This window comes from Aedes albopictus, chromosome 1 (genome assembly GCF_035046485.1).
Source record: "Aedes albopictus strain Foshan chromosome 1, AalbF5, whole genome shotgun sequence".
Lineage (NCBI taxonomy): Eukaryota > Metazoa > Arthropoda > Insecta > Diptera > Culicidae > Aedes > Aedes albopictus.
Window position 1 is genome coordinate 289,977,422 of NC_085136.1, and position 14,103 is coordinate 289,991,524.

At 45.7% G+C, this 14,103-nt stretch overlaps 1 protein-coding gene across 1 annotated transcript in view; it reads right to left on the reverse strand.

Annotated features, from left to right (window-relative positions):
- Positions 1–14,103, reverse strand: part of LOC109408327 (myosin-I heavy chain) — a 254,619-nt gene that overhangs the window by 2,955 nt on the left and 237,561 nt on the right. The window contains exons 12-15 of the mRNA XM_029860214.2: positions 13,101–14,055; positions 12,539–13,045; positions 12,164–12,465; positions 11,656–12,099 (exon numbers count right to left, since the gene is read on the reverse strand). Of these exons, the coding sequence (XP_029716074.2) occupies positions 11,656–12,099; positions 12,164–12,465; positions 12,539–13,045; positions 13,101–14,055 (2,208 nt within the window). The remainder of the gene's footprint in view (positions 1–11,655; positions 12,100–12,163; positions 12,466–12,538; positions 13,046–13,100; positions 14,056–14,103) is intronic.

Here is a 14,103-nt window from a genome sequence, read left to right on the forward strand (position 1 = left end):
ACTGGAAGTGCACTTCAATCCATTGTTGACAATGTTTTGATTTCAAAATAAAAAATAAAAAAGTGTACCCCCGTAACACCAAGATTCGATACCAGGGCCTTGAGGGTCACGGTCTTCTGCTTTACCACTACACTACTTCACATCTGATATATGTCGGTACAGGGAATGACCAGAGCAGAGATTCCGACCGCAGGGGACTTTCGAACGCGTAGGAAATACGGAAATCGGTTTACTCTTTACGAAACGTGTTTTATTCTCTGCGTATACAAAAGGGTTATGACAAATCGAAAAACAATGCGAAGTGTTACAAAGGTAGGTATGCCATTTTACTCTCTACACTTGTGTTCAGTGTGCTAGCACCTGTGACGTAACACCAACACTCCTCCTCGCTTAACGCTGAACAGAGCGTATCCTTATTCCGTTGCGAGTCCGAGGCTCACCGCGAACTGGTGGATCTTAGTAGGCCCCAGAGGTTTTGTGAAAATGTCAGCAACCATCCTTTCAGTAGGACAGTACCGCAGTTGAATATCTCCTCTCGCACAAAGATCTTTAGCGTGATGCAGTTTTGTATCTATGTGCTTGCTCCGCTTGTTCTGCCGCTCCAACGAAGCAAAATCTATGCAGCTGCGGTTGTCTTCCTGTATCGTCGTGGGTTCCTGCTGCTTCCCGCCGAGCTCGTTCAACAGTCTGCGCAACCAAACAGCTTCCGACGCCGCTTCGGAGAGCGCTATATATTCGGCCTCCATTGTCGATGTTGCCACGCAATTCTGTTTTCGGCTCACCCAACATACCGTTGCTCGCCCAACTTGGAACAGAAATCCACTGGTTGACTTCCTGTCCCGCGAATCGCCCGCCCAGTCTGCGTCGCAGAATCCGTTGAGCGTCAATCCGTCTTCCTGTCCGCCATCCAGTCGTAGTTCGTAATCTTCAGTTCCAATCAAATAACGCACAATCCGCTTAAGTTCAACCCAGTCGTGTTGTGTTGGACAGGTACTCTTCCGTCTTAGAATGGAAACTGCCGCCGAAATATCCAGTCTGGTATTGGTTGATACATAGAGGAGCGCGCCTACCAGACTGTGGTATTCCTCATTGTCGGGTAGCGCCTCACTGTCCTTCTTCCAGTAGCCGATGTCCAAAGGGTACTTTGAAGGCTTCGCTTGTTCAAGTTCAAAACGGCAAGCAATCTCCCGAATGAACGCTCGCTGACTGAGGCAGAATACGCCGCGGTCATCCTTCCTGACCTTGATGCCTAGGAAATGACTTACCTCGCCAAGGGACGTGATTTCTATCTTCTTCCGCAAAGCTGTTTCCAGCCGTGTTATTTCCCGATCGTCCTTGGTGGCCACGATCATGTCGTCCACGTGCATGAGCACGTAAATCCAGTCACCGCTCTTCAGTTGCTTTGCGTAGAGGCAAACGTGCGATTCCGACTGCCGGAAGCCGAGCTCCAGCATGATCTCCTTCACGGTGCTATTCCAAACCCGGGCTGCCTGTTTAAGCCCGTAGAGGCTCCGCTTCAGTCTACAAACAAGCTTCTCCTTGCCCGGCACCGAGAATCCAGGTGGCTGCCGCATGAATATTTCCTCCTGGAGGACCCCGTTCAGGTAGGCGTTCTTAACATCAATGTGCCGTACATGGTACTTCCGGTGGCCCGCCACCGTTAGAAGCACTCTCAGGGTTGACTGCATAGCGACTGGCGCAAATACCTTCCCATAATCTACGCCAAAACGTTGTCCGAATCCTTGGGCAACCACCCTTTCTTTAAATCGCACGGTCTGCCCAAGTGAGTCCTTTTTCTCCTTGAATACCCACCTTGACCCGATGGCAACGGTACCAAGGACCATGCACCTCTGGACAGAAGAGACTGGTATTCTTCGTCCATTGCTTTGATCCACTCCGACTTTCGTGCACTATTGACCGCTTTCTTGTAGTTCTTGGGTTCACTCTCAGTCAATCGCGCCACGCCAACAACGTAATCCTCCATACGCTTCGGTAGCGCACCAGCATTCGACCGTCGCGACCTTCGTGGTTGTTCTACGTTTGTATTTGCTTCATCCGGATCGAAAAACTCCTCATCGGTTGTGTCCGCGTCATCGAAACCACGAAACGATGGTTCATCCCGCAAACTTGCATCATCGCCGCTTCCGATTCCGGGTGGTTCCGGCTCGTCGTCCACCTGTTGCCGCAGAGCATCCAGCTCCACCTCCGGTGGCAATGCCTCCACCTCCGATCTTGATTCCACGACCTGTTCCGGAAGTCGCTCCTCCTGAAGCTGCGAACCCAACTCCAGAAACTTTGCGTCTCTGCTTACGGTAATCTGGTTCGTCTGCTTGTTCAGAAACCGATATGCTTTTGATCCGCAATCATAGCCAACGAAGATGAGCTTCTTGGCCAGGGATGGCATTCACCATTTGCAAAGAGTTACATTCACTTGCTACTATCTCAGTTCATAAGCATGCTATCAAAAAACAATGTATGGATGACTTTTACATTGTAGTTTTATCTGAAAGTTTGCCGAATAGCATAAGGGTCGCACACGCATGCTTAACTCGTGAGCGAGCTGTGAAAGCAACTCTCCACGCCGTGAATGTAAATTACATTACATTCGGCAAACTTTCAGATAAAACTACAAGGTAAAAGTCATCCATACATTGTTTTTTGATAGCATGCTTATGAACTGAGATAGTAGCAAGTGAATGTAAGTCTTTGCAAATGGTGAATGCCATCCCTGTTCTTGGCCTTGCTGTTCATTTTACCTCGCTTCGCGTCCGGAACATTAACGAAAGCTTCGCACCCGAAAACCTTCAAGTGCCCGATCTCCGGTTTCTGGCCACCCCATAGCTCGAATGGTGTTTTGTGTACTGTGCGGCTCGGCAATCGATTCTGGATGTATGCAGCTGCTGCCACAGCTTCTCCCCAATACTGTTTTTTTTAAACCAGCATCGAGAAGCATGCACATCGCCATCTCCTGCAAATAACGGTTCCGCCGTTCGGCGACACCATTTTGTTCCGGCGAGTATCCCGCTGTCAGCTGCATTTCGATCCCCTCGTCCGACTAGAACTGCTTCAACTCCTTATTGACGAATTCGCCGCCCCGGTCAGAACGAATAATCCGTGGCTTCCGACCGAACTTGTTTTCAACCATTCTTACGTAACTCTTGATGCAATCCTTCGCCTGAGATTTGTCTCTCAGTAGGTACAGGACAAGGTACCTGGAGTAATCGTCGATAAGCGTCAAAAAATACTTCCGCCCTCCGGCCGACGCGTTGCTCATTGGACCACACAAATCCGTGTGTATCAGGTCCAACGGCTGTGTTCTCTTCCGCACCGACTGCTGCGGGAACGGCAAACGCGCCATTTTCCCCTCCAGGCAGGACTCGAACTGGATTCGCGCACCGCAATCGACCAGCTTCATGCCCAGCACTAGTTCCTCCTTCCTGACCCTGTCGAACACCGAGTGATGCCGATGCCCGAACCGGCGATGCCACTTATGCTGGCATTGGTGGAATGGTTCCTGGGTTTTGCACCACCACGCACTTCGACTGCTTCAACTCGTGCAAGTCTCCACTTCGTCCCCCCATAGCAATAACTTTGCTCGCCTGGTCAATCACCTCGACGCTGTCTCGCTTGAACAGAACACTGTAGCCGTTGTCCGTTATTTTGCTGACAGACAGCAAACCACTGTCCAAATCAGGCACGTAGAGGACCTTTCCGTAGTGGCACGACGCGCCACTGTCCACTGTCTAAACACTTTTTCTTTTTACCAAACTAGTGGATTCACTTTTTTCTTCTACCAAAAACACCGCCGCAGATTCATCCTTGTCCGTCGCCTGTTTTGCCTTCGCCTTCGCCGGGTATTTCTTACCAGCCGGTTTGCTCCCAGATGGTTCGCAATCGTCAGCATTCACCTGAGCCTGCCACTTCCTGCAGTCACGTTTGAAGTGGCCAGGTTACTTACAGAACTAGCAGACTTTTTCGGTGCTCGCTTTCTGTGTCTTCAGCACCTGTTCCTTCGATGACGACTTACCGCATCGCTCCAGCCTCTTGTAATACTCATCCATCAGCTTCGATCGAACCAACTCCATGGTGATATCATCGTCCGGCCGAGCCTCCAAAGCCGATGCCAGAAAATGGTACGACTCAGGCATGCTTCGCAGTACCATGGCGATTTTCAGCTTTTCCTCCAAATCCAGGCCAGCGTTTTCGAGCTTGTCAAACAGAGTGTCCATCTCCAGTAGATGCTGCTCCACATCACCGGATTCGCCGAGCTTTGAGTCGCAAAGTCGGATCAACAATGACAGCTGGGGTTTATTTTTCGTGATACGCTTTACGCGCATCCCATACCGCTCTCGCCGTCGTGCAGCCTTTGATGAGAGGGTACTGGCTCTGCTCGATACATAGCCCGATCGTAGCTCTGGCCTTTTTGTCCGCCTTCCGCCAAGCATCCGTCTCCGGTTCCGGCTTTACTTCATCCACCGTGTGCCAAAGTTCCTGGTGAGGAACATTTCCATTTGGAACTTCCATGTTCCGTAGTTCAGTAGGTCGGCTCTAGAGGCATGTTCCGTAGTTGCTGTTCCCGAACTTTGACTATGGAAAACTTTCCAAAATCCGCCATCCCGCTCACATCCAGCAATCTTCCGGGGGTGACAAGTCCACACCTCACCATCTTTGCACCAGCCAGCGACGCCACACAACAACCGCACGAAATCCGCGATTTTCACCGCCGAACCGAAACGATTCCGCAATTCCCGAAACTGGGCCAATAACCTGTCGGTACAGGGAATGACCAGAGCAGAGATTCCGACCGCAGGGGACTTTCGAACGCGTAGGAAATACGGAAATCGGTTTACTCTTTACGAAACGTGTTTTATTTTCGGCGTATACAAAAGGGTTATGACAAATCGAAAAACAATGCAAAGTATTACAAAGGTAGGTATTTTACTCCCTACACTTGTGTTCAGTGTGCTAGCGCCTGTGACGTAACACCAACAATATAGAGGTGCGAATCGAAGCGAAACCTTTTCTACCACCTGTCATTTATATTTACTTTCATGCCCAAAACAGTCATTACCAAATCAACAGCTTTTCACTTTAGATTGTATTGCTTTGTACATTAGTGCAAATCGAAGTGATTTTCAGTTAAGTTCTTCGGTGGGTTTGTTTTGGTTCTCAAATCAAAACTGATAGCATTGCGATTTAAAAGGAAAAGAATTTCTAATCATGTTGATTGGGACGTTGAATAGTTAAGGGATTTTTCCCTTACATCCAGCGTGCAGAATTTTTACCTATAGGATCTGGAATAAAGCGACGCTTATTCATTTCTTGAGCGATTCCTTGCCTGAATTTTCCACGCATCGAGATAGGCAAGAAAGATTTCTTGCGTTCTGCGTACTACCCATTAAGTAGATTAAGTTGAGGTTAGGAAGACAAAGGTCCTTCTATCAGAGGGAGGGAGGCTGAGTGACGTGAGAGATGGCGTGCATGGAGCAGAAACAATTCAGTAAATAGTACATTGCGACCATGTTTCAACCACAATACTGTGGCTTTCAGTAGTGAAAGTTTTAGTTTTGCTGAAGTTAGCAGAATTATATCTGCAATAATATTTATTGTGCTTAACATAACTAATCATCACAAAACACACGATGAAAATAAGGGAAAATTGAATTTTGATTGGATTTGGTTTTCCAAGAATCAAAGAATCGAACAATTAAGAAATCGAAGAATCGGTAAGCAAGAACATGAGATAGTGTTCCGGAACATGTCCCAAGTGTCCCTTCGAAATAAAACGAAATAAAGTATGAAATTGAGCCACACCTAGCCAAACGACGCATCAAAACCCCATTTTTGATAAATTGATGAACGGTAAGCAAGGATTCATCATATAGTTACCACGTCACGAACGCGAAGTGTGAAATTTGAGTCCATACAATATGGAATGAACGCTTTTCGAATATCACAATAAAATAGGTTCCACGATTTTAAACGTAGAACTGAGCAGCAATTTTTATCAGCATAACGAAACAAGAGCCATGCGACTGTCTTTGAGCGACAGATGGAAACCATATCATCTGGGATTTTTCCAAGAGTTTCCATTAAACAAATCTCTAGGAGCTACAGCTGAAATTTACTCTAAGAATGCTCTCTGCAAGGATGACATGCTCCTTAGTGTGAGTGCAAGTGTGCGCGAAAATTAGCTGCACTGTGCACATTTTCAGTGCAGAATGCCATCCCTGCTCTCTGAGAATTCCTCCTGGTGTTCCCGCTTTTGATTCTTTTGAGAGTTCTTGCTGGGAATTCTTCCAAGAGTTCCTGCACTCTTTCAGGAGTTCCCTCTGGGACCACCTCCATGAGTTCCCGCTGTTGATTTCTCCAGGATTACGCTGAAAATCTCTTTAGAAGTTGTCACTGTGGATTCCTCCACGAGTTCCCGCTGGGAATTCCTGCAGGAGTTCTGGGTGATGATTGCTCGAAGAGTTCTCGCTGGGCAGGCATCCCACCAAAAATTCTCAAGAACTCCGGGAGCTCCTCCGAGAATTCCTCCAGGTGTTCTTCCGAGAATTTATCCAGGATTTCTTCCAGGAATTCTTCTAGGAGTCCTTCCGAAAATTCCTCCAGGAGCTCCTCCGGGAATTTCTTCAAAATTTCATCCGGAATTTCCTCCAGGAGGTCCTCCGGAAATGTAGAAAGTCTCAAATCATCACTGAATTAATCATACTTTTTCTTAGAAACGGCTACGCAGTCTTTTAACAGTGAAACGATGTTTATTAACTGCCCAACGTTTCGACACGGGATTAGTGTCTTCTTCAGGGGAAATTAACTTGGTCGTTCCCCTGAAGAAGACACTAATCCCGTGTCGAAACGTTGGGCAGTTAATAAACATCGTTTCACTGTTAAAAGACTGCGTAGCCGTTTCTAAGAAAAAGTTGAATCCCAACAGTCGAGCCTCCAATAGCATTAATCATACTTTTTTCCGTCTGGTACGCCACGGTTCCGAATGCGAGTAACTTTGGTAAGAGCTTGAAAAGGCCAGTTTGATAGCGATTTCAGTGTGGGCAAGCATTTGTTTGCTTACCTTGGTACTGCTGGTATACCACCTTTCGACTTAGTAACGTCTTCGAATGCGAAAAAATTTGACCAGATCAAGGAAATTTCCTTTGTGAAAAGTTCCTGCGTCTCAGCTTAGTGCTAATCTATAAGGTCTCCACAGTTCTTAACTGAGAGCTTCCGCTGCCAATGACTGCGTTGCATGTGTATATCGTGTGGCAGGCACGAAGATACACTATAACCAAGGAAGTCAAGGAAATTTCCTTAACCCTCGAGCGATCGTGCTGTTGTATTTTGTACAACACGTTGAAAAAGTCTCGCTTTTTGTACTCAGCATTAGCGTCGTGCTGACGCAGGTAGTCAACCCAAGCAACCAAAAGTTCGGATAAAATAGCATGTTTGGGCTTAATCAGCTATTCGAAGGAAGATGAATAGCATTCTATTCAGCTCACTTTTTAAGTAATTAACCGAACTTGAGTTCACAAAAAGTACACTTGTGTCGCTGAAAGGAACGCTATTCAGCTTAAAAATAAGCTTCGAAAAAATTAAAAAAAAAAATAAATTAGTCCTCAAAAGTAATTTATGATTATGCGACATTAGTACATGTGTAATCCAAATTGACTAATATCTTGAAATAATTTTTAATGTTTTTTACTTACTGAGAATTGAACTCGGGTTCTCCTCGTTTGAAAGCCGGCGCCTAACCGCTACTCCATGTATGTGTTGTTAGGCACTGCGGGATTTTACTCAATGTGCTGTTATCATTTAGTAGAGCTCAATCAGGTTCGCGTGTGAACTTTCTCTGAACCTCAAGCCGAAGGTTCGAAAGAAGTTTACGTGGAACTTCTTGTGAACTTACATAGTTTGACATTTTCCGTTTGTTTTGGTTCGTAATTGAAACAAGTGGAAAGCAATAAATTAGTGCCAGTGCCAATCATTCAGAAAAGTTTATAAGTTTTCAGTGACAACGATCGCGTCGATTACCGGCACGCTGGTGCGACAAGTGAGACGGGGTTGAAACATCCAGCAAAGCTGGAGGACTTTTATCCGCAGCCGAAAAAACTCCGGCGGAATCCTGGGCAGAACAGTTTTCCACTGCGGGGGCAGCCTTTGAGCCACACAATACGGGTGCTTTGGGTTGATTACAAGTAGAGGTTCCATTTCCCGACCAATTTGCTTGTCCCGGGATTCGGGATAAAATTTGTTGCTTGTCCCGGGAAATCCCGGGATCCCGGGAAATTTTTCAATGTGCTTAAAAAATGCAATTTTGTGGTTAGGAATATGTTTTATTCATCAATAAAAAAAAATCAAGAAACTGGTTTTATCAATTTGAATTCGTTCTCTGGAAATACAACTTCAAGAAGCAAATGTTTCATCGGACATTGAGGTCCACTTTTTAGAACAGATATTTCCTAAGTTCGAAAAGATGCGCATGCTATCGGTTGACGTCGGTGTAATTGATTTTAAGCCGCCGAAAATTATTTTTTGATTCTAGCTGAAAATGACAGCTCTTTCGTTTTTCAGCATCGAAGAAGTCGTTTCCAAGTTTGGAGTTACTTTTCTTAAGCTTCGAATACAAGAAACTCAAGCAGCCTTCCGCAGACAGTAATGTAGCATCTCGTCTTTTAAATGCTTCCGAAGCGAATCGGATTGGCTGAAGAGCTTCCTGAAGGTATTTTGCAACCTCGAAATCATTGTCCAACATAGGACCTGAAAGGCTTACTTCGGAAAGTTTCTCTTCGATGCAATTAAAGACAGACTTTTTAGGATCCCAAAATGGCCGCCACAATTAGAGCGCACAAATCTCTTCGTAAACAAAACCAGCGCACCTGATCTTCTTATTTTAAGCCTATTACAAGTGAGCAAGAACAGAATAATAAAATGCACTGTTATTTGGAGCTTGCTTAAGTTTTGCTTCTTAAGTTTTGTGCATTGGAAGTTCTGATGCACTGTTGAAGCGGGATTTCAAGACGTTTCTCCTTAAAACCGCGAAAAAAGTGCCCCATCATCGTTTCAGTCGAGTTAAAACGAGTTTTGACGTCCACACACAGTTCAAGTGGTTCATTTGGTAACATTTTCGTGATTTTTTCTTGAAGCAGTGCACGAAAAATGGTCACGCCTCTTCGAATACCTTTCAGAGACTCTCCAAATCCAAATCAAAGCGAAAAAAATATGTAATAAATGTGTGTCCCGGGAATCCCGGGATTTTCGGGACGGTAAAAAAAATATCCCGGGATTCGGGAAATCCCGAATTTTTAAAAATCCCGGGATTTTTTGTCCCGGGATATCCCGGGTTGGAACCTCTAATTACAAGTAAGTATGTTTAAATATCATAGTGAAAAAAAGGGTACTTGTGAAATTAACACAAGCTGTGGCTGCTGCGCTCGGTTTCCGAGTGATTTAATTGAATGAGAACTTCTCCCCGGCCCCGCTGTCGCCGAAGTTCAAATGAAGTTCACTTTTGGTACGGTTAATATTTATCCGAACTTTGAGTAGTAAGTTCAAAACAAGTCCGAAACAAGTTCGAAACGAAACATTTCAAGTTGTTGTAATATGCCCAAATGAACTATATTTGAGTTTTAAAGGCACGATAAAGTTCAACATGAGTTCGATTAATATTTGATTGAACTCGGTTTTAAAGTTCAACATAAGTTCTTTCTGAACCTTTTTTCGATTTTAATGTCGTTTTGAAGAGATGTCAAAAGCTTGTACATGTACTTCCAAGTTCATAACTAATACATAAGGAACTTTTTGGAGATTTAAGTTCAACGAAACTTGAATTGAACCAAACTTAAACTTCTGAGTTCGTTCCTCAAGTGGTATCCGAACTTTTGGTTGCTTGGGAACCGCGCGAGTTACGGAAGGTTAATGAAAAGTTCCTGGACCGACCGGGAATTTAGCCCGTCACCCTCACCTTCTTTTGAACATTTTCTTTCTAGAATCATTGCCAAAATAGTCTTTGGGCTGAAACTGCTGATATTCAAATCATACATTTTTCCTTGTCTTTTTCAAGACAAACGTCTAGAAATCCAGCTTCAACAGTGCATCAGAACTTCAGACGCACAAATCTCAAGAAGCAAGCTTCAAAAAAACATTGCTTTTTATTATTCTTTCTGTTCTTGCTCACTTGTAATAAGCTTAAAATGAGAAGCTCAGGTGCGTTGGATTTGTTTACCAAAAGATTTGTGCTTTCAAAATCGCGAGTAGGTGTCAAAGTCGGCCATTGTGGCGGCCATTTTGGGATTCTAACAAGTCTGTCCCTAAATATAGGCTATTCTTTCTTGTTTCATTGTAAAAATAGATTTTGACAAAAATTGTTGAAAAAGGTAAAAAAAAATTGTTTCCAGTTTCATAACTGCTGAATTGCAATTCATCCTGATGACCATTTGGCCCAATGACCGTTCGGCGTAATGACCATTCGGCCTAATAACCTTCGGCCTATGTCCCTGCATCCTAAAGTTAGCATATGGTGGCTCCAAAGAGGAGATACTGCTGTCAACATACCTATTTCATTATTTGTTTATTGATACAAATATGATAATTTGGTAAAGTTGAAACAGTTGGCATGACCAATAAGGTGTTTTAAAAAGATGCATATTTATGCTGGCAACACTAGTATCAGCAACCAAGTCACCAACTTTATTGATATTTTGTTTTCACAATTAGATAGCAATTGTCAATGTCTTGGTCTTCTAATAATAGTGAAAGTAGTTCAAACAATTGCATATTGATTTATGTTTCTTAACAACTAGCAACACTGCTTAACTGATATGAAAGAAGTCTTAACCTTCCCCAACTTGCGTGGTTTGTCGCTACTGCCAGCACCACGCAAATGCTGAGTACAAAAAGCAATATTTTTTTCAACGTGTTGTACAAAATACAACAGTGCGATCACTCGAAGGTTGATGCAAATACCGCTTTTGTTTTTATGTCTTGCGTCGGCGTGTGTATTCTCGAGCAAAGTTTGTTCTCAACAATTTCCTCATGGTTGGATTACAACAAAAGGACATCTAGCTGTTTACTGCTTTTCTGGATTTGAATAGCCTTTCTGAGAAACGGTACCGATGCTGATGCTTCTAAGAACTGATCCTATAATTTGTATAACCATTAACAGATTTCAATAGTGCAGACATAACAATCTTCTAAATGTCCCTCCACATGTATTTTAGCAACACTGCTAAATACATAACAATCTCATCACTTCGGATAACTAGCAAGATATAATTTTTCACTAACATGAATAATTTATCGGGATCCCCACAGAGAATCTATAAAGGATGAAAAACTGCTTCCTAGCTGGTAACACTGATACCACAGACAAACAGACGTTACTCTTAGAGGAAATTCAACAAAAACTTTCGCCCGGTGTCTTTTTCATGATCACACTGCCATCTGTTGGTAGGGTAGAACCGCGCGAGCCACTGTCGGCCATGATGGATTTCGATTTGACGCTTGCCTAATACGCACACTACTACACAAAACGCCTGTAATTTTCGTTTGCATCATTCAGCAACGTGTACACTGGCAAACGTCAAAGCAATCGAACATTAGCGCCTCTGGTGGAAGGATCGCGCACCAGCGACAACCCCAGTTTTAAGATCGTGCACTCACCTGCGACGTCGTCAGTATAACCTTCGACTGCTTCTTGTCCGACCCGGTTATGATCATCAGGCAGTTCATGTTCGGCGAGAACGACAGGATCGACTGGTACTCGTACGTGCACAGGGTGTTGCGTGACCGGTGCTCCAGCAGGTGCAGCCCCTTCTGGTCCACCGCCAGCCACAGTATCCGAGGCCAGTTGGAGGTAAACGATTGCATCACATCAAAGATGGTCGCCTTGTGCAGGGGCCAGCTTTGAATCAGATTGAGGAAGGACTTCTTCGCCTCGGCCGAAGTCATTCCTCGCAAGCTTTGGTGATGCATGGCCACTCCCTCGTGCGGGATGTTCGGTACGAAGCGTGGCGGTAGACAGTGGGCCGCAATCGCACGGTAGTCCTGGACCACGTCCGTGCAGTCACCCAGCTCGAGCTGACCCTGCAGGGCCGTCAACATGATCTAGTGGGGTGGAGGAAGTGGGTTAGTAATCGAGTAAGTGGACAAACACGTCATGAAAACTTACCGCTTCCATCTCGGAAATTGGGAACCGCTCGGTCCTCAAACCGTGCAGTACCTGGTGATAGAGCAGTTCCTTCTCTACCGGATCGTCGAGGTTCATGTACTGATCGCAGAACAGATGCTTTTTGAACAAGAAAAGGTGGTGTTGCCTTCTACAAGCCGGCGGAAGACTCGAGTTCTGATTCTGTTGAACGGCTTGAGCGGCAGCCGTGCGATATTTCTCCCATTTTGACATAACGTCGGCAACCTTTTCATCCGGAAGCAAAGCTCGTTCGGAAGCACCTAGCACTTCGTAGATGGCATAGCCTACAGGGAATGATGAGATGGAGGCAATGATCAGGACTGGTCAATGAACTATCTACGTAGTCTTACACCTTACCTTGTGCATTCTCCTGCAAACCGATCTTCTTCTTGACAATCTCCATCACTTCCCGGGACGTCGAACTCGGATGGAACTCTACCGAGTGGTACTGTCCATCCATGAAGTGGAACCGCGCGTAGATCGGTCTTCGATTGATCGTACACACGATCTCCTCCCGACTGGGAGGCCACTGCCGTCGACGGGTGCCCTGGGTCTTGAAGAAACACTTCTCGGCGAACCGCGCGTATTTGCCTTCCTCGCTAATGAAATCGCTAGCACAACGTTTCAAATGGCCTATCAGATATTTTCTAACTACTTTTTGCGGGGGCAGGATAACGCTACAGGCCAGCGAGAGCAGTGCCCAGTGGCGGAGGTTAACGCGAGAATTCGGATCCGGATGATCGGTCGTTTGCTTGATCAACTGCAGATAGAGTTCGTTCAGCAGAGATTCCTTGCGCATGCAACGATCCATGATCGATTGGATCAAGGTGATGTGTTCGTCCTCTGCGCGTTGAACAGTTTCACCTGAAAAAGAGAGGTTAGAAAATCCGGATGGTCTTGATCATGGAGGAACTCTCACCGTTTTGACCTAGGCCAGCATACGTCAAGATCGAGTTGAACACCTGGACCATGGCCTGTTCTTCTTGATCCGGTAGCTTGCTCATGCTCTGAGGCAGAGCCTGCCGACTGAACGCCCAGTACGCATGAGGGAAGCCCTTGTAGGTTTCTCCGTGATCGTGCGCCGAACTGCCGTGTTCAGCTCGGAGTTTCTCCAATCGATGTTTGGAAAGCCGTCGCAGAGTGTTCCTCAAAAAGCCACCGCTAGGATCTTGCGGCTTTCGAAGGATTTCTGCATCCACCAGGTGTCGCCGACATACAACCACATTGTGATGCAGCCTGACGCGATCTTCGTTGGTGATCCCCTTGCTTTTCTTGACGGGGACCTCATTTTCAGTGATCCAGTTCGACAACGCCGGGAAGTAAGACACGATCAGCGATCCGATCTCGTTCTTCTGCGACGTTTCGAACACGAAGCATCGCTGCTGGTCTGCGTTATTGTTTGTGCTTGTATGGCGGTTCATACTGATCGTAATGAAGCTATCGCTCGGATCGAGCATGATCGACTCAATGTCGTTGTAGCGGAGCTCGGACAGCACGAATTTGTCATCCGGCTTGATCAGGATAATGCCCTCGCAGTTAACGCCGAGGATCAAACTGTTTCCGTAGCTCCAATAGCCCCGATACGATACAGCGAACATTGTGGTACCGTACAGCGGATACTGCATCACGCAAGAAAGATACAAGACCTTAGCGGTAAGTTCTGTACGGCCAGCGCCGTACTGTCGGTGAGCCTGGGCCAAAATCGGGACCCAAAACTGCTCCTCGCGGGATTTGCTAATGCGTTCCGGTAGATAGCTGTTCACATCCGAGTAGTACTCAGGCTTGGGCTGATTTGAAGGATCTCCAAGGGCGACTTGAGCTTGCAAGCCAGCCAACTGTAGAGCCACTTTCTCCGATACAGGGAAGTCGTCACACTATAAGAAATTGTTATACAGAAATATTCCTTATCAGGAATCACAAAA